The sequence below is a fragment of the Cryptomeria japonica genome, chromosome 10 (genome assembly GCF_030272615.1).
Source record: "Cryptomeria japonica chromosome 10, Sugi_1.0, whole genome shotgun sequence".
NCBI classification, from domain to species: Eukaryota; Viridiplantae; Streptophyta; class Pinopsida; order Cupressales; family Cupressaceae; genus Cryptomeria; species Cryptomeria japonica.
Window position 1 is genome coordinate 639,957,408 of NC_081414.1, and position 23,835 is coordinate 639,981,242.

Below are 23,835 nucleotides of genomic sequence, written 5' to 3' on the forward strand. Positions count from 1 at the left end.
TCAACAATACACACATCTTTGAAGGACTTTAAAAAACTATTTACAAATGTGCATAACTAAACAAGTGCCACATAGTGGTGAGTACTTGCCTTGTTAATTTGTAGTTGAAATAATAATTTATTAATTATCACTAATATATTGTTTAATTTAATTTAATTTATTTTATATTGTTTGTTGTCTTAAACGTATAATTATAAAATATTTCACAAATAACATATTAATAACTATATTTTAATTATGGCATGTTAAGGTTTTATTGATCAAGAAAATATGTAATTACATCTTAGCCATATTAACTTTAATCATAATATTACTTTAATCATAATATTAACCATAAACTTAATACTAATTAAACCTTAACCCTATAACCCCAATTTAAATCTTAGGAACACCAACTCCAATCCTAATTGAACCCTATTATTAACTCTAACTCTAATCCTAACCTAATCTTGAACTAAATTTTATTTTAGAATGCTTAATTTTATTTAATGCTGGTATATATATTTTTATATTTACATTAGATCCATGATCCTAATTCAATTATTATTTAATATGTACATTAGATTAAGAATTGTATTTCAAAATTGAAAAGAAGGCTTGTAATAAAATAATTTAATAAACCATTTAAATTTTCAATTTTTTTTTTTTTTTTAATAATCTTTTTTAATTTTATAATATTATTAAATATAACATGTAAAAATAAGATTTTCTAAAATGACAATAGATAATATAATAAAATGAAAAATATCTTAAAAAATGTACTTAAATAATAAATTAAAGATCAAATACAAATTTCATTAGAATGGAGTTATAACTCTCATTAATATTTTTTTATAGTTTAACATCTTTTATTATTTATTTTAAAGAGAAATATATATGAAGACATTTTTTTATAATAATTTTAAACTAAAAAACAAATTTTTAATTTTAATAATTTAATTATTATTTTTCTTTATTTTTTAATGTGATGAAGAGATGATTATAAATAATGTTATATATTAATAATAAGATGATAGGGAAAAATCTAGAATGATAAAGAAAGCCTTACATCGTTTGATTACTAATCATTCATTGAATAAATATTTAAAAAAATTGATACTCTTGACAACCCAATATGAATCAAATAAGAAAACAATTAAAATATATAATAATTATCATAATATTATTTTTTTAAATTATGTTATTATTTTTTTAAAAAGAAATTACATCAAAGATACTTCATTTTTTAAAAGTTAATTGACTTAAAATTATTTTTATTAAATATATATTTTAAATAAAAAGTACATTATTTATTAAAACATATGAAACTTAAGTGTAAATGTAAAAATACTAAAAATATTGTTAATGTTTTGGCAAAACTAAAAAACTTTTCAGGCGTGATACTTGGCCATACAATGTGCCCAAATAATGCCTACAAAATAGTTACACAGTTTGTCTTTCGATATTTCGTGTATAACAACTCAATTGCATTTGGCCAATGAGTGTGGAGAAAAATATATTTTAGAATTTATAAAGTTAAAAAATATGCATCTATATTTTATGAGAAGAGAATATATTTTAAAAATAGAATAATAATTGATTATAATTAATTAAAATCAGTTTTTTTAATAACTATTTAAGTCTTAAAAAGAAAAAATCATTACAATAATATTGCCTAACGGCAAGTACTAATAACGATCCTCATACATAGAAAAGGTAGCCGTCATGGTCCTCCCTTTTGTATGCGCTACTTACCTTTGATTATTTATGTGCGTTTGTCCATTCATTTCATACCATTCAACTTAAGTAAGGAGGTGAGCATTGTCTGTGAAGCGTTAGTATAACGAGGGCGATGTGTATGTGCTTGGAGTTATATAGATTCTGGCCTCATTTTTGCACAAAGAGCCCTACGCTCGCATTTAGGTAAGCTTTTTTCATCCCTGCATTAAACCAATCCCCTCTGTATGATTTTGTTACCATAGCAATTTTTAGAGCATTCTTAACACATCAAGGTAGATGAAATAGCATTGGATGAAACTTTTTGAGATTATGTTTGAACCCAATTAGTAATTGTTGTCATGTCATCTCCCAACAGCATATTGCCGGGTTTTAAAACACAATGCAGAACCTGTACAAAACATTGGTGATGAAGACATGCTAAGGCTTGAGCTATGTTAATGGCTATAACAGTCTTTCTGTCAAACTCAGTTCGCACTCATCTCCATCAGGGTATAGCCAGCTTTCCAAGCTGCCCTTTTCCATAGATGGGTAAATCAAAGCTTTGAAATCAAGGTTGGAGCAGCAAGTAATGATTCCAATCAGATTTCTGTGCCTAACCCCACCCAAAGCCGTGCGCTCCCTGTCAAAACTCTGATGGGCATCTTCATTTTGGAAATTGAGAACCTAAACGGCAATTAGTGTTCCATCACTCAGCTCCCCTCTTTACACTGATCCATAACTACCAACCAAGTCTTATTCCCTTGTAGATGATGGAAGCTTCAAGGTTGAGCTTGTCAGCCCTTGTTATGTTCAATTCAATTATTTTGTGTATTATGAGAAGACCATTACAGGAAAACTTAGTTATGGAAAAAATTACTGATATGTCTGGCATTCCTGGATAATGATTCATGGAGAAACCATTAGCCATATCAATTCATGGGCCTTTTGTAGTCAAGCTACTTCAAAATTGTTGGAGGAGATCACTAGCAATTCTGCACAAATAAGACAAGATCTGGAAGTAGATGTTTTAATAGTATTAATTGATAAGATCTCCAACTATAATCTGTATCTTTTTCACACACATTAATGCCCCTGGTGACCTTTTAAGATTTTATGGAACTGTTCTGTGCATGCAGAGAAAATAAGCACCAAATAAACATACTCTGACATATGCTCGGTATAAGTCTGATAGCCTAGGTTCTATTTGTGCAAATGTTCATGATCTAGTCATTTCTCTTATCTATGTTTTGGATGTACCATTAAAACACCAACAAGGCACCTCCATGGTTTGGACCACAACAGAAAAAAATTAGGATCATAACTCGTCTATTTCACATCTACAACTTCAATTGACTTACGTCAGGCTTCCCTAATCCATAATTTAATTCAAACTCATGAAGATTTTAGTATGTACAGCTAAAGTCGGATGATCTTCATTCAAGAGGAGTTAGTGGGCCTTTTATTAAGAGCTTACCATCATTATAAATACATTGAGGTTGCTCAAAAGATTGAGATCCTCTACAATTTGAATTGAAATGTCTGGAAATAAATTATGCTAAAATTAGACCTGCAACACCATCAACAGACATAAGTATGACGCTAAATGTACTTGTAACTTTCCTGACACAGATTCCTTGAAGCTTGAAGATAAAAATAATGCTCTTAGCCATTGCAATAATGGTTTCTTTTATCATAGTGGTTGCTGGCACTTTGAATACAGTAAAACAATGATGTTTTTACTTTTGTTAGCGAAGAACCAGATTCATGCTAGTCAAAATCAATGGTGAAAAAGGAATAGAGTGATGATATTCATGTTTGCATGTAGATCTTTGATCCGTAAGGCCGTTGGAAAGAATAGAAAAGTTACAAAGCCATAGAAATTGATAAATGATCAATAAATTTGAACAGGGATGATGTTGCTCTAGTTATGTTCATCTTGGAACCACTTGTAGTCGTTTACATGATATTGCCCACAAGGCACAAAACAAACAGTTGAGGTTAGTCTTTCAACACAATTAATGCCAGAAGAACATTGTCATTTGGTTCATTGTGATTAAAACACCTTTATATAATAAGAGAGACATTTGTGTCATTGTGTCTTAGGTAAATATTTTCCTCTTTGACACTTTTCAATTTTTAAATTGCCAAGAGGAAGTGAAATTTTATTTGCAAATGGTGCAAGTATATACATGGCACCAAAAAAATTAGCATTAAGGAGTATTGGAAAGTATTTGGATTCCCTAAAGTAAAGAGATTCCAAATTGCATTATCAATTCTATTGAAAATCAAGTTTGCTGGATCCTCATAATAGCTATCTGGATACCAAAACTACTTATAATTCCCTAATCTCTTTGTTCTGGGGCATTGTCCCACCATTCCTTTTGAGCGTGGTGTGAATTCTACAAGCAGCGAACCAATACTTCCTATTGCTTTTGCTAGATATGACTATTGTTGGTTGCAAAATCTCTTTTCCTTTTGTTGTTCGATGACTAACTATATAATGATTGGCAGAGTGTAGAATGATGTCTGATTTTTTAGTTGAAAGAAGACGTAGTCAAGATTCTCTAAAGAAATTGTTGCATTTTTTCCATATTTCCATTAGTGAAGCTATATCATACCTAGAGAGTTTTTTGATATTGTGACTCACCTCTTTAGCCATTCGGAATGTGAAATAACTCCATAAACGATAGCTTTGAAAACATGGGATCTTCCTTGATCAAAGAGAATTATCTCTTACAGTTGTAATTAAATCAGGAAAGTCTTTATCTTAAAATGGAGGAGATGAAAACTTCTTGAGGCTACAATCTTTCATCATCTTAATAATTTTTTTGCTCATTGTTAATTCCATAATTACCGTTCATAGCTTTATGGTGTTCAATGTGTTCTCTTATTATTTTTTTATTAGTCTTTTGTGTACTAGATTCTTCATTATTTTTCACCATTTCATGGTTTAAAAAGATATCATGAGTTTTTTTCTAATTTTGTTTTCATAAAGCATATAAGGTCATGGGAAATACAATTTGTCAGAAAATTTACCTTCAAAAATCAACCTGGATGCTTTTATTGAATTTTTCCAAAACTTTTCATATATTACCTTGTAATTGAGAATTACTTGTTTTCTATTTATATCATTAGATTTAGAGCATTAATTTGTCATTAAGAAGTTTACTTTGCTGTACTTGATGACATTTGGCCTGTCTCTCTGTCACAGCATATCTGACAACCCAGATAAATTTGAGTGCGGATACAAAATTTGAACAGTGGTAAATTTTTTATCTAACGAAAAAAAAAGCTTCGTTCATCTTTTGTGGGTTTAAAGTTACCAGCAACAGTCCTCTTAATCAAATGGCTATGCTTCACTGTTTACGACTTGCATGTAACTTACAGCTTGGCTTGCCTTTTATGGCAATGCCCAATTTATAGTTATGTCTGCTTTTATAAAATTAAGGCAAAAGCCAATTTCTCACTTGAGTGTTGATTATATCTGTACTCCCTTTGTGTATAATTTTGTTTAATGACTAATGTATGTTATTATCAGTGCTAGGATAGATTGTCACTAAACAGGAAAAAAGGTTGCATTTATAGTTCATGCATTTTTTTACTTGGGTTTGGTTCTTTTCATAAGGATCATAGAGTCCCCTGCATCCTCTTTTTGAGTATCAAGTTAGAAGTTTAGAATTGAATAGAATCATCATTTTCCTTTCATGTCTAATACATGCTTGAAACCCTCAAATACTATCCTGGAACAGTTGCACCATGTTGCACCATGTTTTTCCTTCTACTGTCCAGTAACAAAAAACATAAATTACAGTGCCCTAAATAAAAATAAGATACCCAGTTCAGTTTGCTTTTAGCATAAGGGTGACACAAGACAGATTCCTGAGTCTTTTTAGACTGAGGAAATTCACAGCTCATTCAAATGACCATCCATTTTTAATTAAAAATTTCCAATGCTCGTTGAACTCTTTGCCAGGAAGAAAGAAGAATAATTCATTTAATACTCTTTGCAATATAAGGATTCAATTTCTTTCATATGCTAATACTTGTGCATTGATTTGCTTACAAATATACACCTTTCTAATCTAACTTTCCTCGAATCTAACTCTGTAGAGAATTCTATTCTCTTGCCTTTGTTTTGCAAACAAAAATTCGTGTCCTCCAGTGCAATTCTCTCTTTATTTCATGCTCTTTCTCGCTGCACACACTACTCTATATTCTCCAGTGCTCTCTCATTATTTCTTGTTCTCTTTTCTCCTCCTTTCCCATGCATTTATTCTCATTCCTCTGTTTCTATCTACATACTTTAAAACATTTGAATTTTCCTTATGCAAATCTCTGTTCCCTCTTATTTCTACGCAATCATTGCTGATTCTTTCCTCTCTTCTTAATGTTGGCTCGTCTTATTAGCTACATCCCTTAATCTCTATTTCAGCCCCACTCCTTCCTCTATGCATTTTTTTGTATTTGCCGTATGCTTCCCTTAGCCTACACAATTCCCTTTCAATCGAAGTAAAATCTGCAAAATCTTTTAAAACAATTCTTTTTCTATAATTTTATTTCATCTGGTTGAGTCTGCAAACCTTGGTTTTCAGCCCCAACAAATTCTCTTTTTGCTCCTGTTCACTTGCACTCGCTAAAATGAGTCATTCATCTCTCCTTCTCCTCTCATGCACCCACATACACTCTATTCTTTTTCTTTGCTTTGTTCCTTATTTCTCCTGCATATTAAATTTTTGATCTTCTTTTTAATTTCCACCTGCAGACTATTCTCTGTCTCCCCACTTCTACACAACCAACTCTTCTCCCTTTTTTTTATGTGCACCTCTCTGCAATTTTTATTTTTGCTTTCCTTCTATCTTTTAATTTCCACTCAAAACCAAATTGACATTTCATCATCGCACGTGCTCGGGAGTTCTCTGTTTTTCGTCTCTAGTTTTTCCTCTTAACTCCCTATGCGTTACTCTGTTTATTATAATTGTAATCTGTAATTAAATTCTTCCTCTTCCTACATATGTGTTTTGTACCTCTTCATCTCCTCTCACCATTTGTTGGCTATGACATTATGTTTACATTCCTCCTTTCAAAACTGAGAAATAAAACTTTCATTTTCGACAATGGTGTTCCACCTCCAGCTGGCGGATGCCCCTGCATTAAAGGGTTTCAGATGTTGCAAAGTCATAGCTTGTACTAGTTCTGTCAAGTTGGAAGGATCTTTGATGGAGCTGGTACTAGTTCTGTGTCATACCTGAAAGGAAGAGAATTAAATGATTAGCATGAAATAAGTCGCTGATTTGCATATAAACAGTTTGCAAATTGAACAATAAAAATTGACAAACTGAAACAACTGTGCTCATCATTTGCAAAAGTATTTTTGCTAGTAATAATTACAAATTGCATGTTACAAACGACTACACAAAAGCAATTGAGCTTAAAGCTAGAGCACAACCATTGTGAAGGCAAAGATTGTCTTACCATGATACCAGATCATGAATATAGCTTCATTGTACAAAACTGGAAAAGAAAGCAATTTTTTGAGTGGTATGCACACCAACTTACTACATACATAAACACAACAGTGTACGCCAACATGTCCTTGACTTCTATACTTCGAAGTTTTGTCATTATCAACCAGAAACTTTGAACCTAATTTTTTGCAATATGCTTAATTCTATAAACACGCATGTAGGTTCCAATACAACCATCATGATAACTGTAAGCAATACTTAATTGCAGGTCTAAAAATAAAGTTCAAATTAGTATAATCTGCAAATTCCTAAGGCCTCAAGCAACTATCACAGAAAAAGGTCTGTAAGTGTATCCCATAGAAAATTGCTTTTTGTTGGCTGTGATTAAAAATTTCACTAAAGAACAAACACTTTGTATGTACATAATGAAAATAACTAACCAAAAATTTCTACAAAGAAATCAACTAGTAATCTCTCTACCTAGCATTGACTTGCTCTAGGAATGCCCCAGTGAACATTTACAAGATTTTCAAATGTTGATTCCTTTTGGAGGCATCTTTAATACATTGGGTATGACTTTCATATAGGCATTTATTATTTGTTTTCTCTAAATAATAGAAGTAACATTTCGAAAGAGTTAGAATCTTGTAAGAAATTAAATTATAAAATTGAACTGCAAAACAAAAACTTCAGCTTTAAACATACAAAAGATGATTGGTTATGATTGGTTTGTAGATAATTTTCAGTCCTATAGATCTAAGATCATAAAACATGCCAAATTAAAACTATACACTTTTCAAGATAAATAATTCACAAAAAATTATTGATCCTATAGTTGTCAAGACGTGCTTTGTTAAAATATGTTGAATTTAAACTATCCACATTTCAAGATACAGTTATCGCAGATAATTTATCAGTCCTATAATTTCCAAACCACAGTTTTGTGAAACACAAAAAAAGAGCATGTAGAAGCAAGCACATTATTGCATAAAGTTTAGATATTCGGAATTGAATAATTTTGAGCCATATGCAAACCAAAAATGGAAGGATTAGCCATTTTGTTTTGTCAGATTATTTTGTTTGCTTCTACAAGTGTTCACTTTCCAAGTTTCTTTGTTGGGTTATTTGAGATAGCCATGCAAGATACTCTCTCCTAGATTTATGAAAATGTGTAATTATGGAAATCTCAAAGACCTAATTTGATGGACTATTCTGCTCTTGCAACATTTTTTTAAATGTGCTTTGGCAAGTTTTGGGCTTGCTTTTTATTTCAACGATGCTGAGGGATTTGCTCTGCTACCAACAACTTTTATTGCTGGCTAAGTCCTATGTTGTCATCTTGGTAATGACCTAGACTAAAAGGATCTGTTGAGTTCCCTTGGAGCTAGCGATAGCAAATCACTCTGCTCAAGAGATGCCCTCCTAATATCTATGGTTGAAACTCTTTCAGAAGAAGTCAAAATTGATGGTGATATGGTTTCTACTATGTTAATGGTAGCCACAGGGAGCTTGATGCTCCTAGTTGCAATCAGTTGACATGAGAATGCAATCAACTTAGCATCCTTGGAGATCTTTGTGGTGTCTGGTACCTAAATTTAAATGTTGCAACCACTTGGCAAAACAAAGAAAGCATCTTTTGAACACATATCAAAGCAGACAAATAGAGTCTCCACAATTTTTTTTACTAGATACTAATAGCTTGATGTAGGTGAGAGCTTGAACTCTTCCGTCATCATTAGCATTAGATGCAATCTTCTACTCAGCTGTGACGTTATCCTAAAATCAGCTTGAATATCAAGTCGCTATCACCACAAATTCTGCTATGTGGAAATTTTCCACAACAAAACTTTGAGCTCAGACATCTTAATAAGTGTGGGTTTTCCAACAGTCTTCCCCAAAACACTGATAGGCGAGATAGGTAGCTGAAACTCAATCAAGATCAACATAATCTTGAACTAATTATAATGACAAATAGTAAATCAACAAATTTTAGCAAACGGCATGGACTCCAGCTGTATCACAGCTCTTGTTTAATGAAGGGTTTCCATGTTCGTGCAAAGCAATTCATATTTTTGAAGAAGATTGATCATCAAACAATCCAAGTTGGAAGCCTGGAGAATCCAAGCCTACCCTGCCATATGCCAAGAAATTGCAATGGACAAAAAAATAACCTCGCAGAAAGAACCATGTTCCTTGAACCTTGTTTTTTCTTATTTTCAATGGGTTGGGGAGAAATGTTATCTGCTAGAAAGAAGAATGACTGCAGCTAACAGATTGATATCATGTGCCCGTTACTGCAGCACCAAATAATGGCTTAAACCAATTGCTAAAGTCCTACAAAAATTCATCCAATGTAGATGCCAGCATTCTTCTGCAACTCCAAGCTCTCAATCAGAAAATAAATCTCGCACTCTCACAAGTTCCAAATGTCTGGAAACCCTAAATTAACTGTAAAATTTTGTGTGCTCTTCGAGTCACCAGTCTCACATGAATTAAAATCCAGGCAATAGGTATACATTATAACAAACCTTGCAATCAATGCCTCCAGAAGGTTCATACAGTACATACAAAAAAAATCAACGTGCCTTAGAAATCCTTGAACTTTTGAAGTACACCATTTAAGATATCAAAACGGCCATGAACCATATAAACAGCTTGATTTATGTGAAAGTTGGGCCTAAAAATTACAAAGGCCTCTGCAACACTGATTCTCGATCAATTTGTGGATAAACCAGTTAGGCATGTGCCTCTGAATTTGGCGGGTTTAGATTTGATGTCAGATTTATCTGGTCCGTCTGGAGGTGGGCCTGAGGGAGGAGAAGAGGTGGTTGCTGCACCATACTACAGAAGCACTGTGCCCATCTTCACTGGGTCTATGAAATGGGAGGAGGCTACAATGTAGAAGGAAGTGGAGGCCGGTACAGACTGGTCTGTGGTGATCAGGACGAGTATGACTGTCCCACATGAATGTCCAGTGTAAGATCGTGCAAAACTTTCTGTCAGACTTTTCCGGCTTCAGAAATTGTTTTCAGGCGTGAGACATTACATTCCGGTGGGAGGTTTGTAATGTCCCCTAATTAGCTATATTTTAAATTAACCTAAATTTGCCCAAATCTAAAATAGGTAATTAAGTTTATGGGAGTACCTTTGTATTCTGTTCCCTGCAACACAAAATTAGAGAACACATATGAAGTGATACTTATAAACTGAAACATTAACTAATGAATTAGATTAAGTGATGTAAATTTTAATGTATTAATTATCCTTAATAGTAGATTTATTAGATAAAATTAGATTGTTATATTTGTTAGACAAAGTCAGATTTGTTCGACAAAATCAGATTGTAGGTTAGTTGCTGTTCTCAATTATCCAATTCCTTAGTACACTAGGGTAGGCTAGTTGGATAGGGTGTCCAAGAGATCCTCCATCCTAGGTCCAAGAGCAGATGCTACGTCCCTCTTGGCTCTATACGGCAGGTGTTAAGCATCCGTCATGGACTGGCGTACCCAGTGAGGTATCCTATCCCCCTCATCACAACCACCTTCCCTCTTAAGCCCAAGAGCAGATGCTTCACCCCTCTTGGCTCCATGTGGCAAGTGTTAGGCATCCACTATGGAGTGGCGTACTTAAGAGAGAGTCCCTCATTTACAATGAATCATTTATTATATTTATTCAATTCATCTCATGATGATAATCAGTTATATCTGACATAATTACCATATTACATTATATTATGTTAGTGCCTTGTATTGGATTATTATCAGCATTTCTGTCGGTATTGCTTGTATTAGTATTAATCATTTATTGTCATTATTCCATTACAATCAATTTATTATTCCTTATATTTACAGCATTACAATAATTTGTGCAAACAGAATTTGATTTTATTATGTATCCTTGGTTTTATATGTTATGTTTAACAGTGCTGTGATTTAATGCTGTTTGTATATATATATATATATATATATATATATAATTGCCTTTCCGACTTATATTATATTAATTGTCATTAATTTAATTAAGAACATCCACTTAATTTATTTTCATTGATGCACAGATTTGATTTTAATATATATATATATAAAATAATGGCTAACATATTTAATGTTAAATCATAGAGTCATAGGTATTCTGTATTAATACCTGTCACTGCTCGTATTATTCTTTTTTATCTGCTGGTAGACCCTGATTGGCACGGGGGGGGGGGCATTTATCCTTCCCCCATATCGTGGTGAAAAGCCACGATGGTTCTACTTGGTGGCTCTTCTTTTATGAAGAGTTGCTACCCTTCTACTCATCAGGACCCTCCATGAACCGATGTGGAGGTCAGCTCAGTCAACCCACTGTTTAAGGAAGATTATCGTCTTCTAAGGAAATCGATCAAGTATAATAAATGCTTTAAGAATGGCATTGTTCAGCACTTGTTAATATATATATATATAATGCACCATATATAATGCACTTGTTAAGGTATAATATATATATATATATATATATATATATAATGCACTTGTTAAGGTACATTGTAAATATAAATTCAATATGTAATAATTTTAATATGATCTTAACATATTTAATGGCAAAAATTATATTGATTGTCTCTACTACAAATGGGGGAACATGACAAGGTTTCTCCCAAATAATAGCCTATTGGCTAGTAAACCAAATACATATTAAGTTTTTATATTAGGGTTAAGCCTGATGTTTGTTGGGTTTTGTAAAGAAACTATCTGTTCCTGATTAGATTTCATTGGCAGCTAAATATCAGGTTCGAATCCATTCTTTGGCGTGTTCTGAAATGTTGTAGTAAATGAGATTTTTTTTATTGAGTGCATTGTTTAGGGCTTAGAGGGTCATATGATGGTCTTATGTCATCTACATTGCTTTAAGCTTTCTCATCTTCAGAAATACATGTTAGAGAATGGAGAAATCTGATAGCCTACATATAATGAGTTCATTGTTATGGTTTGATGAAGATAAGAACTTTGTGAGAGAAAATCTTAATCGCAGAACGGTTGAGATAACAAATGTACCTAATTTCATATTCTGTTAATGGTTATTTTAATCGGCAAGTTCTTATTGCTCTGTTTTCTGCTGTATAAACAAGGCTGAAACGGAAAACAAAAAAATGACAAGTAACCAAAGCCTGTTCTTACAGGCTATTTCAATTACTAAATTGGGCATTTACTAAAACCTAAAAACAAAATCCTAGGCCATAAACCTAAAAATCCTAAATCCTTATGAACATAAGTGCTCGTTATCTGAAGTACAAACCTTTCTGTTCCTAACTCTACTTTTATATGCATAATTTTATGACAATGAGAGGCATGTAAAGTTGGATTGCTGTTCTTGTATGGTTGCCCACATCTCTAGGTGATTTTATATATGATGATGATGATGAAGGCTTTTGACTTTTTTTAGATTGGGTCTATTGAACCCAGCAAAGTGTGTACAGTGGTTTGAACCCTCTGCAGAAACTGTGATTTAGAGGGAAGTAAGTGCAGCCTGTGAAATTTGAGTCACACAACTGCATTATCATAATGTGATATGAATAATGGCTGGGGATTGTCAACCATTTTCAGAACATCCATCCAAATGCAACTTTGTCCAATTATCTTTTGTATATAATTGTAATAGATAGCGTGGTCAGGGAATCCTATCTATGACCATTTGATGCTCTGCGAAATGGGGGAAGGTTAGACTAGAACCTGTGGTGGAATAACACACAAAAACACAAGAAATCGTTAGTGTTAATCAACCAAAAACTAATCGAAGCAGTCATATCAAAAGAGACACAAAAAAAATGAAGAAATATTTAACTAGGAAAGTAAATATAACGAGACATCTCCAAATGCCTCCTAACATGCTCATAGCTCCTTCTCCTTTGTTCCTCTCCTCTCCAAGTTCCAAACTAGTGTAGCTCTCAGCAGCTTTTTGCACTATGGATGCTTATGGAGGTTCAAGATTGAAATGTTTACTCTAAAATGCTATGCAAATGTGAATAAAAGCTAATATTAGATGCTATGATGCTAAAATGCTTTATTTTAGGCCAAAATAACAAGATATTAATGATTTATGCTAAATGCTTTCTAGAATTCACTATAACTTAGATGCATACAAGTTTTCAGGATCTGGATTATGAAGAAATGGGCTCTATTTATAGGGAAAATGGAGCAATGGATGGTTGAGATTGAGTAATCTCAACAAGGGTCAGGATTGAATGATATTCAATCCATGTGAGGACTTTCAATCCAATCCCAGGATGACAAGTGTCAACATGAGAGGAGTTGAGAGGAGAGGGAATAAACATTAAATGCTTCACATGACTTGAGGGTTAACTTGGGGGTCAAGGTCAAGGTTGGGTTGAGTGAATAAATTCTTTATTTAAAGAATAAAGCCTTTATCCAATGGATAAACTCTTGTGCAAAGGTTAAAGGGATAACCATGGTCAAAGCAATAAATGCTTGAGGAGACACATGAGTCATATGAGGGTTGAGTTAGGGGTTAACCATAAATGGTCATGTAAGAGCCATTAATGGTTTGGAAGACTTTAGAGGTTAACTTGTTGATCACACCAAGCATTTAATACTTTTCAAAGACTTTGAAGTCTTTGAGAAGTGACTTCAGGTTGCTTAGGAATGTGACAATAATTAGGGGATGGATTAGGCTAATTGATTAGGATTAGATAGGTTCTAGAAGAATTTAGGAAGGGCAAGTGGGAGATGTAGGAAAATGCAAGTGGAGGGGGGAATAAATGATTTAAATAAATGTTTTATTTAATTTATTTAAAAAAGGAAAAGGAGATTAAATGAAATAAATATGATTTATTCATTTAATTGATTTGTGAATTTGGTATAGTGAATCAATTAAAATAAATTGAATAATTTATTTAATTAAGAGGAGAATGTTTGAAGATGAATTAATTAAATATTAATTTAATTAACTGATGGCTAGTGGGTTTTTAGTCAAATAAATAGCAAATATTCATTTAATTAAACTGGACAGATTTATGTGACTACACCATTATTACAACAATTTATATGATTGCAACTATTTTAAAAACGTTTTATATGAATGCAAGTGTCATCAATTCATTTTTGTATATAACTGGGGCATTTAGGATGGGCAGGGAGTGATGTACCGTCTTTTGAACATCTATCGGAACGCAGCTCTGTTCAATTTACTACTGTGTATGATTGGGACATATAGGATGTTCAGGGAATATTATTCTGTATTGAGAAATCTAGTTGGATTAAGCTGTTTTGAATCCACTTTTAGATGCTGATGTTTTGGGTCTAATTTCTAGACCCTACTTAAGGGATAAACAACCAATTTACACTTGAAGTGAGGTTTGGAGGTTAGATCTAAAACATTGGTACGGAAAATTGGATTGCATGTACTTGCATCCAGATAAATGTTTTGAAGATGAGAACCTGTGAAATAATACCGGATACCTAATGTTATCTCACAGTTGTAACTTAATTTTGCGTCATTTTCTATAATTGATCTGGAGCACCCTTAACTTTGGTTTGTTACTAAATGTGTGGAATTTATATGTTCTAAAAAACATTTCTTACTGTTTTGAGCTTTTAATAAAGTTATTTTTTGGTATATGGATAAGCACATAGGATATTGCTTGCCAATATTTCCATCCATTAAAGTAGGAATTCTTCATCTTAAGCTACCTATCTTCTACTGAATAAAGTAATTTACTAAATCATTCAATAGAAACCAGAAACAGCAATATTCATTTTTATAAGAATTAGGCTATATTTGAGAACCATGCTGCAAAATGATTACTTCTATAGTTTTGTACTATGCACAAAGAAGGGCAAATGTGTGGAGGTAAAATTCTGAGAAAATTATAAGGCAGTTATTTCATCTGTTGAATCAAATTAATCATACGTTTTTTTTGACGGTTTTGTAGGTATTTTGGCCCAACTGCATTCTAAAACAATTCCAATGTTTTTATCAAGAATTTTTAGAAGGCCACTTTTGGCTGCAGTCAATTCTGAAGCAGCTGCAGCAACAACTTCCACTATAACTGCCCGCAATCCGCTTGAGGAATTTTTCGAGGCAGATAGAAGCTTGGATGATGAAAAGCCCAATGTCTACGGTGATTATTATCTCTGTTTCTATTTTTTGTTTGAAAATTGTTAGAAGATGTCAATTTGTATCTGCTTTGATTGTCTCTAATGGTGTCAGAACTTGAGCATCCAATGTTAAACAAATTAAGTAACAAGTAGAGAAGTTATGGGCAAATTAAGATGTGCAAAGCATATTACTTTGTAATGTATAATCCACCTGTGCTTACAAGACATAGGAAAAAAAGGTACTAACTTGACCAATATAGAGATACTTTTTTCCTATTGGGTGACCTTGAGGAGACAAGGTTATACCCTCACTTGTCAATTTAATTGTCATAATGAGTAGAGAAAGGTATTGTAGTTGTTTGTTATGGGCTCGGTGCTTTTTTATCTTAAGAGGAAAATGTCATTTCTTCTAATCCCAATGCCTTATCCGCAAATTTTAAGTTTTAATCATCTTTATTCTAGAGACTTTATTTTGGGAAATATCCATCTAAACCCCATGAAATTTGTGACTCCAATAGTCAACTAATCTGGAAACCTTCCTGGTTTTGATTTTGTTACTTCCATAACTTGACAAGTTCTAAATCAACTAGGATGGTAGAACAATAATTTAGACAAAAAAGCCCAATGAAAATGGATCATTAGGAACAATTTTGGTATTCCAATTGAAAAACCAGTAAAAAATATGAATATGTGCCTAAGTTGTCAGTTGGTGTAAGGCATCCAGCATGGGTTTGGGTTTGCCAGTGCAACAATATTTTTTCCCATTATTGGTAAGGCTGGTATGACCATCCTATATATATAATATTAAAAATATATGAAGATACCCATAATTTGCAAACAAAAAATATATAAAATTGAAAACATAGTTGATACTGTGAAAGATAATTGATAATTCGATGTCAATGTCAAATCAATACAATATACAACCAATAATCTTCATCTTTCTCTTTACCTAGAGCATCAAATTCATCATTTAGTTCATTTGAACCCCTAGCAACTACAATGCCACCCCCACTAGCTACATCCTATTTAGGAGCTGCCTCATCATCTACGGAGATTGAGGAAAGTCATGTAATAGATGCATCCAAGTTTGCATACTTAGGAGATTACATCCCAATTCTTTGTTGCCTCTTGCTTGTAGTCAATTTGCTTATGTGATAGGAATTTCAAGTTTGAATGCACATAGGCCAACTCTTATACTTTTTTTTGTAGTCAACTGGTTTCACTCAAGAAAAAAAGAACTAACAACTTGTTGAAATTGGAGAGAAAGTTGATACAACATTTGTAATTATAAACGTAATATATAGCTGGGAAAGATTAGTAAGAAAGTTAAAATTAAAAATGTTCATCTGTGACAAAACATTGATTGTAAGAGGTTGTAGGTGCATAGAACCCTGCCCATGGAGGTAACACTATGTATGAGTTTCCTTGTCTTGGAGAGCTAAGATTGTGTATCTTTGATGACATGAAGTTGCCAAACTCATGACAAGATCTTCCATGTTTGGATCTGGGAATTCTTCAGAATTTAGTCTTGTACTTGTCAACAACTTTTGTGCTCCACATGGTTACACTCTCTTGGGCAAATAAGTTTTTTTGTGCTGTAATATTTGGGAGACAATTTAAACCCAAGGAGATGCAAGGGTGTGGTCATCTTGTTCCAATGATTCTTAGCACCTTTTTGAAAAATACTTTTGTGTGATCATTAGCCTTGTTTGCTATAATGTGCTTTATTTTTTAATCATGGAGTCAATGCAATCATATATTTCTCTCAAACATTGTCTCATCAAACTTGATATTGATGATGATGGGCTTGGTGAAATTCAAGATTTAATCCACATGAACTCATCAGTCATCATCTAGGAGCAATGATTTGACTTTTGCGTCTTTGTGAATTTTATTGCCTCCACGCATTCCAAAGGTTGTTGATGACCATGGCCCTCAATGCCTCTTGCACCTTCACAATTTGTTTCAAGATAATTGTGTGCTATGTGAATTGAGTCTCAACAACCTAATGTAGTGTAAAAAATAACAAATTGGAATTTTTAAAAGTGATTGTCACATGAATTTATAATTAAAATTTTATTGGAAATTGAAGCTAATTTAAAATAAAATTGAAATTTCGTAAACTTACCTTCAACAACTCCAACTTGGAGAAGGACTTGAAGAAGGGTTATGGCATATGATCATTTCTTTACAATATCTATGCTCTCACTGCAAAGTACGTTTTTTTCATCCACTCTATCTTTCTACCAATCATTTGCATCATAGAAGCAAAACTCTACAAGTTGCAATCAATTGTTGATTGCCAAGATTGCTGATTTTTTCCCTAAAAAATCGGATAAAAATTGGTCCACGATTTCAACGACTTTAAATGCATATAATCGTGAACAAATCACGTGAAACGTGTGGATGGTAAAAGAAGCTTGCAAAAACCCTAAGCGCCTATGAATTGCAAAAAATACAAGCAAAATATTTATAAACATGTCGCTAGGGCAGTCGAGGGCTGAGAAGCAAGAAAATATTTTTTTCGCTAGGGCACGATTCATTTCTTCCTCTTCCCTCATGTTCGAGTTCAAACTTGTGCAGTCGATAGTTTACACATTTTTTCTTGACCTAGAGTTAAGCATCAGTAGTAGGCATGACTGGTGTCAACTAGCAAAAAATTGTGTGATCCATGTCTCCTACCGAAACTTCCAGAAGGTTGCGCACAAAAAAATGATTTTTTTTTTTTGTTTAGCTTTTCTTGTATTTAGTTTTTTTTAATTTAGCTTTATTATTTCTTGTATAAAATTTTAAATATGTATTTTAAATATTAATAATGGACGTTGATAAAAATTATACTATCTTTTTTTTTTTGATCGGTAAGAGGCCGAAGCCAGACATTTTATTATTCATTTATGAAATAATACATAACTCCACTCATGCGGGCACCGGTAGGAAAGAGTGGAGTCGAGAAAACCTCCGGCCTTGCCCGAGACCATAGTCCAACATATTTCTTGATAAATTACAGTTTTGATACATGAAGACCCCGGGCCAGGGTAATCATGTGGGAAGGTTTTTTTATATTTCCTTCCCTTACAAGCCCAAAAGAAATGTTTTCAGTAGCCAAATGATCATTTTCCTCTTTTATTCTGGAGTTGTTCTTTAGTTATTTAGAGTTGCTCCATAATTGCCCATGATCACCTGGTAGCCTGCAATGTCAGTTACTCAAACACTCGGCAATTTTGTCAGTAACAACCTGTTCGGCCTGCAATGTCAGTTATTCCAAAACTTGACAATTTTGTTAGTATTACCCTGCCATTTGTATCATTCGACAGTTTATTGCTTGATAAAAAACCTTGAGTTATTTCCAAAGTAAACATATCTCCTAAGCTTGTAAAATAATAAATTTAAGAGACAGAATTTAAAGTACCAAATACGTTTACGATAGAACAAAATTGCCTAAAGATCCTGCCCGCCGTAAAACCTCACTTCTCCAACTCTTGTTTATGCTCCTGGACGTTATCCTTAATAAGGGTAAAATCCAGGCTACAACAACAAGAGTAGGAAAGGGGAGATTCATTTAATCCATCCAACCTTGCCCTGAAGTTTTATAGCAGAAGGAGTTCACAGTTTGCATGCTATCCACATAAAGTTCGCCAGCTAAAAAATGACATGGAGACATCAAAATATAGAAAACATCAACAGATGGCATTAAAACTTCAGCGTATGTCCTTCGAAATAAATCAAAGTGGATATGTTTAACTGTTTTAATAGCAAAATGGTGATGTATATCTGTATAGTGGATATTCCTTCATGTTCATTCGGTCACAGTAATTTGTAGGATAAATATCATACTAATTTAGTGTTTTATATGATGCTTAAGTTTGTTTTTTAAATCTACGATACTGTTTGCTATCTCAACCCCAATTCAGATAACTGTAATTGTATCTTGTATTACTTCAAGTTAACGTTTAAACCAGCCCCTATAGTTTTGTATTAGCATCAAAAAATGGAACCATGCTCCCCCTGAAAGCAGAGCCACTTCATTCCTCCCTAGAGGACGAAGAAGAAGCCCTATCTTCCTCCAGAACCAGACCCTCGGCTTTGAGGAAGTCTTCAAACCATGTAGGCTTCGGAGGGAGTCTCACATGGAATAAGAAAAGCAGAAAGTTAACACTTCTGTTAATTACCTCGGTCCTTTCCGCGGATACTGGCTCTCCATCCGTGGAGATGATGGGGAATCGAGGCACTGGCCTGTTATTCCGAATGAGAATGTCATAATTCCTTGGCCTCGGAATAGTCCCTTCATTGTCAATATTAACTAAAACCCTCTCAAGGTCGCCTAGAATAGAGGCATCGAAGACCTCTCTACACAGAGCACTGGTATCTTCACGATTTTTGGTGGAACTCATAGTGATAGCAAGAAACATGGCGACCACGTCCGTGTTGGCCCTGGTTCTATCCGAATTTGTGAGGAAATCGGGGCCTAAGATGTTCTCAATAGCATCAATCACCAAGGTGTGAGGGAGACGCATGATGCACTTAAGGCGGTCACGAGTGATGGCCCCTTCAAAGGCCATTTGTCTCTTTGAACTGCAAAGTTTAATTGGGGTGTCCATCGCCTGAAAATTCACAACACGGGTTCTCAGGAAAACAGTAGAGTATCAGCTTGATAGACCTTACGCTAAGGCAGGAAGCTGAATGATTTAAACACTCCGAATAAGCTCATTATGAAAACATGTATTCCTAGAACTCTAGTTTGGAAGGAGTTCATTGGTTTCCGAAAAAAAAAACACATAACCTAGAATGATGTGCCAACTGAGGTAAAAACGTGTGGAGGAGCCCGAAATAATTTTAACAGAAGAGCAATCACATACGCTACATTCTAAAGCTCTGACAAATCATAATTATTAAGACAACATGGGGATCTTGCCATATTATAATATTAATTAATCCATATCTATGGGATATTTAATCCTTAATCTAGGCGTCACCGATCGCCCCATTAATGCTCGGCCTCATTTTTAAGTGAGGGAACGATTATTCCACTGATAGAGATCCTCAAGATTTTAAATGTAGGGCCATAATCATTAGTTTTTAACTGATACTTTCTCTACTTGTTATTATGGCTGAGATAGAGTGCACTTAATTAGTGCTATTTGCTTCGGGTGAATGAAATCAATTATTATCTGATAAGAGTTTTATTTTTTTTCTTTTTCTTTCTTCTTTTTTTTTTTTTTTTTTTTTTAAAAGAATGTAAAATCTCTTTATTGTTATATGAGTATCTAAAGATATCTAAGAAAGTCTTTATAGTTGGCCAGGGTTAGTTTTATTCCTAATTTTGCCCTTATTTGGATATTCAAGTTAATATATATGGTAAATATATTTGTTTATAAATGGATGGATTATATAAATACCTGTGTATGTACATACCCTTCCCCTTATATTTACATATAGGTATCTGTATATACCAAATGAGTGATATTTAAAGGAATTACTTGATTCGCTGTGTAGTGAAGAAAATTTTATACCTATATACAAATTATATATATATATATATATATATGTCCAGAAAGTGTATATATATATACTGATATATATGTATTATATATCAATATGTATATATACATATATTCTTATATATATATATACTGATATATATGTATTATATATCAATATGTATATATATATATATATATATATGTGAATGTATATAGATATATATATAAGCATGTTTAAGGTGGTGTTTGTATGTGGATACAAGAATATAAGGTTTTAATTATGTGTCTGCATATATTAGTGATTTTATATAAAATGGAGCTGTATAGGAGAGTTTTGAAGACTCGACTTAGTTGTAGAGGCTTATATACAGTATCAGCTGATATAACAACTTATTGCTTTAAGGGTTGATTTTGGGAGCAACATGAATTAATGTCTTGCCATCAGCTCCCATATTGGCAAGGGAGTCAGCTCTCCTATTACCTTCCCTGTAAATGTGGTTAAAGATGACCCTATCAAATGTTTTTATGTTTGTCAAAATTTTTGCCAGGGAAGCATTAAGTCTCCAGTCAGGCATAGACCCTTTTCTAAGGGCATTGATGATAATAGCCGAATCACCTTCAATGGCAATCTTCTTAATATTGAGTAAAATGCCTAAGTTTATTCCTACATCTAGTGCTTGCATTTCAGCCATATTATTAGTACTTGAACCGCAGGGGAGAGCCATAAAGGCCACTTCGTCCCCATTTGAGTTGTGGATGCAACAACCTAGACCCGCCCGTCCAGGGTTACCCCGCGAGGCACCATCAAAGTTCAATTTAAACCATCCCTTGATAGGAGGGATCCATTTACAATTTTTACGAGATAGCTCATTTGCTGGGGAACCCTTGCCAATGAAGGGAGAAATTATTAGACCTTTCCATCTAAGTCTCATTTTTTCATCCCAGTAAGACATATTGATGTCTCTCTGAAGATTTAGGGTTTGGTTATTTACTAATTCAACTATGGAGGCTTCAATTTTATTGACCAGTTGATACCATTGCATTTTGCTATCTTTGAAAATCCTCCTATTTCTCTCCTTCCATATTTCCCAAATCATGATAGATGGGGCTATGATCCATAAGTGTTCAAACATGCTGCCAATGTTCCTGATTGGCCAAGCATGAAAAAGATCCAAAATGTTATTAGGAATGGGGGAATACCAGATCATCTGCTTTCTTCACCAACCCCAGCAATTATGAGCATAATCACAAGTCACCAAAAGATGATTAGAAGACTCCTCATCCTTTTCACATAAAGGGCATCTACTTGGCCCTTCATATCCAAGTTTCTTAAAAGTCTCAGAAGTGAGGATTCGGTTTTGAATAGCCAGCCATGCAAACAAACCTGCTTTCGGAAGGCACCTTTTGTCCCAACATAAAGATAAAGGTAGGTTGGAGCGAGGGATATGTTTTTTATTTAGAATTTGTTTGTATCCCTCCTTTGATTCATATCTTCCCTTTTTAGAGCCAGCCCATATCAATTTGTCAGAATCAGGAGTAAGGGCAATATTTCTTGAGGCCAGAATCTGAGATAAGAAGGATCTCTCCTGGGCCGGAATATCAAGATGCAATAATGATTTCCATCTCCATTTTTTCAGGTGCCCAATGCTGAATTCTTCAATGTAATCTTTTACATGAGATCCCCAAAGTCCTTCAAGGGTGGGAATAATTGACTTAAGATTGGGAAGAGTGATGAGGGGAGGGAAAGCACCCCAGGAGTCTCTCCAAAACAAGGCCTCCTGTCCATTGCCAATGGACCAAGTTAACTTATCAGAAATGATGCTCCTGCATTCTAGCATGAAGTTCCAAATTCTAGAGCCCTTAGGAGGGTGAGCGGTCCTAAAGATGCTTATAGGATCTGGGTTGTGCAGATATTTGTTAAAAAGGGTACGGGCCCATTTAGCATTGGGGTTAGAAAACATCCGCCAGACTAACTTGGCCCCTAGTGCTTTGCTCTGGATAAGAAGGTCTTTGATGCCTAAACCACCCATTTCCTTGGGTAAGCAGATCTTGTCCCAGGCAATCAGCAGAAGTCTAGCCTTGTCTTCCGAACCTTGCCAGAAAAAAGTCCTTATATGACTAGTTATTTCCTTCCTCTTGGAAGCAGGTAGGCCCATACATGAAAGTTGATAAATAGGCATGGCCGAGAGGACCGCCTTGATCAAAGTGGCCTTTCCTGCAGAGGAAAGCCATTTACCTTTCCAAGAGGATATTCTGTTTGTAATCTTGGTCACAATCTGGTTCCAGAGACTGGATGATCTAGTGCCTTTGTCTATAGGGAGACCCAAATATTTACATGGCAATTCTCCTTCTTTAAATTTAAGGATTTTTAGAATTCTTGTTCGAAGTTCTTTGTTTGTGTTAAAGAAAGTTATATTAGACTTCATAGTGTTGATTTCTTGACCAGAGATATTAGTGTAATTGTTCAAGATTTTTTTAATTCTTTTAGCCTCCATATGGCTGCTTGATCCAAATAACATGGTATCATCCACAAATTGTTGGTCGGTGATAGGCTCCATGTTAGAGGTGATTTTGATACCAACAAGCTGAACCTTTTCTTTGGCCCAGTTAATCATTCTACCTAGAGATTCAGCCATTATAATGAAGAGGAAGGGGGAGAGGGGATCCCCTTGTCTGAGGCCTCTGGAGATTTCGAAGAAGCCCTCTGAGGCTCCATTGACAAGGATTGAGATCCTTGGAGTAGCGATACATTCAAATACTAAATTAATCCATTGCTTATTAAATCCGAAAGCATCCAGACATTTACAAAGAAAGTGCCAATCCACTTTGTCATATGCTTTCTTGATGTCTAGTTTTATCAACATGCTCGAAATTTTGTTATTTTGTATTGAGTAAATAGCCTCCTGATCAATGATTATACCATCATAAATGGATCTATTTGGCACAAATCCTGTCTGTTCCTCACTGATAATTATGGGGAGGAGGGTTAGTGATCTGTTTGCCATTGTTTTAGTGAGTAATTTATATAGGGTATTACATAAAGCTATTGGGCGATAGTCCTCAAAACTTTCCACGACCTCCTTCTTTGGGATTAGG

At 34.0% G+C, this 23,835-nt stretch overlaps 1 protein-coding gene across 5 annotated transcripts in view; it reads left to right on the plus strand.

The window, feature by feature from the left end:
• Positions 1–1,749: 1,749 nt before the first annotated feature.
• The window catches only part of LOC131073395 (uncharacterized), a 90,190-nt gene continuing 68,104 nt past the window's right edge, over positions 1,750–23,835 (plus strand). Inside the window, exons 1-4 of one of the 5 annotated variants that reach the window (XM_058009826.2) lie at positions 1,763–1,902; positions 2,075–2,208; positions 4,910–4,961; positions 15,091–15,279. In XM_058009826.2, coding sequence (XP_057865809.1) covers positions 15,126–15,279 — 154 coding nt within the window. In that variant the 5' untranslated portion in view covers positions 1,763–1,902; positions 2,075–2,208; positions 4,910–4,961; positions 15,091–15,125. Of the gene's footprint in view, positions 1,903–2,074; positions 2,209–2,265; positions 2,483–4,909; positions 4,962–15,090; positions 15,280–23,835 lie in introns of those variants that run through there. The other 4 variants (XM_058009825.2, XM_058009824.2, XM_058009827.2 and 1 more) reach the window with 4 other exon arrangements.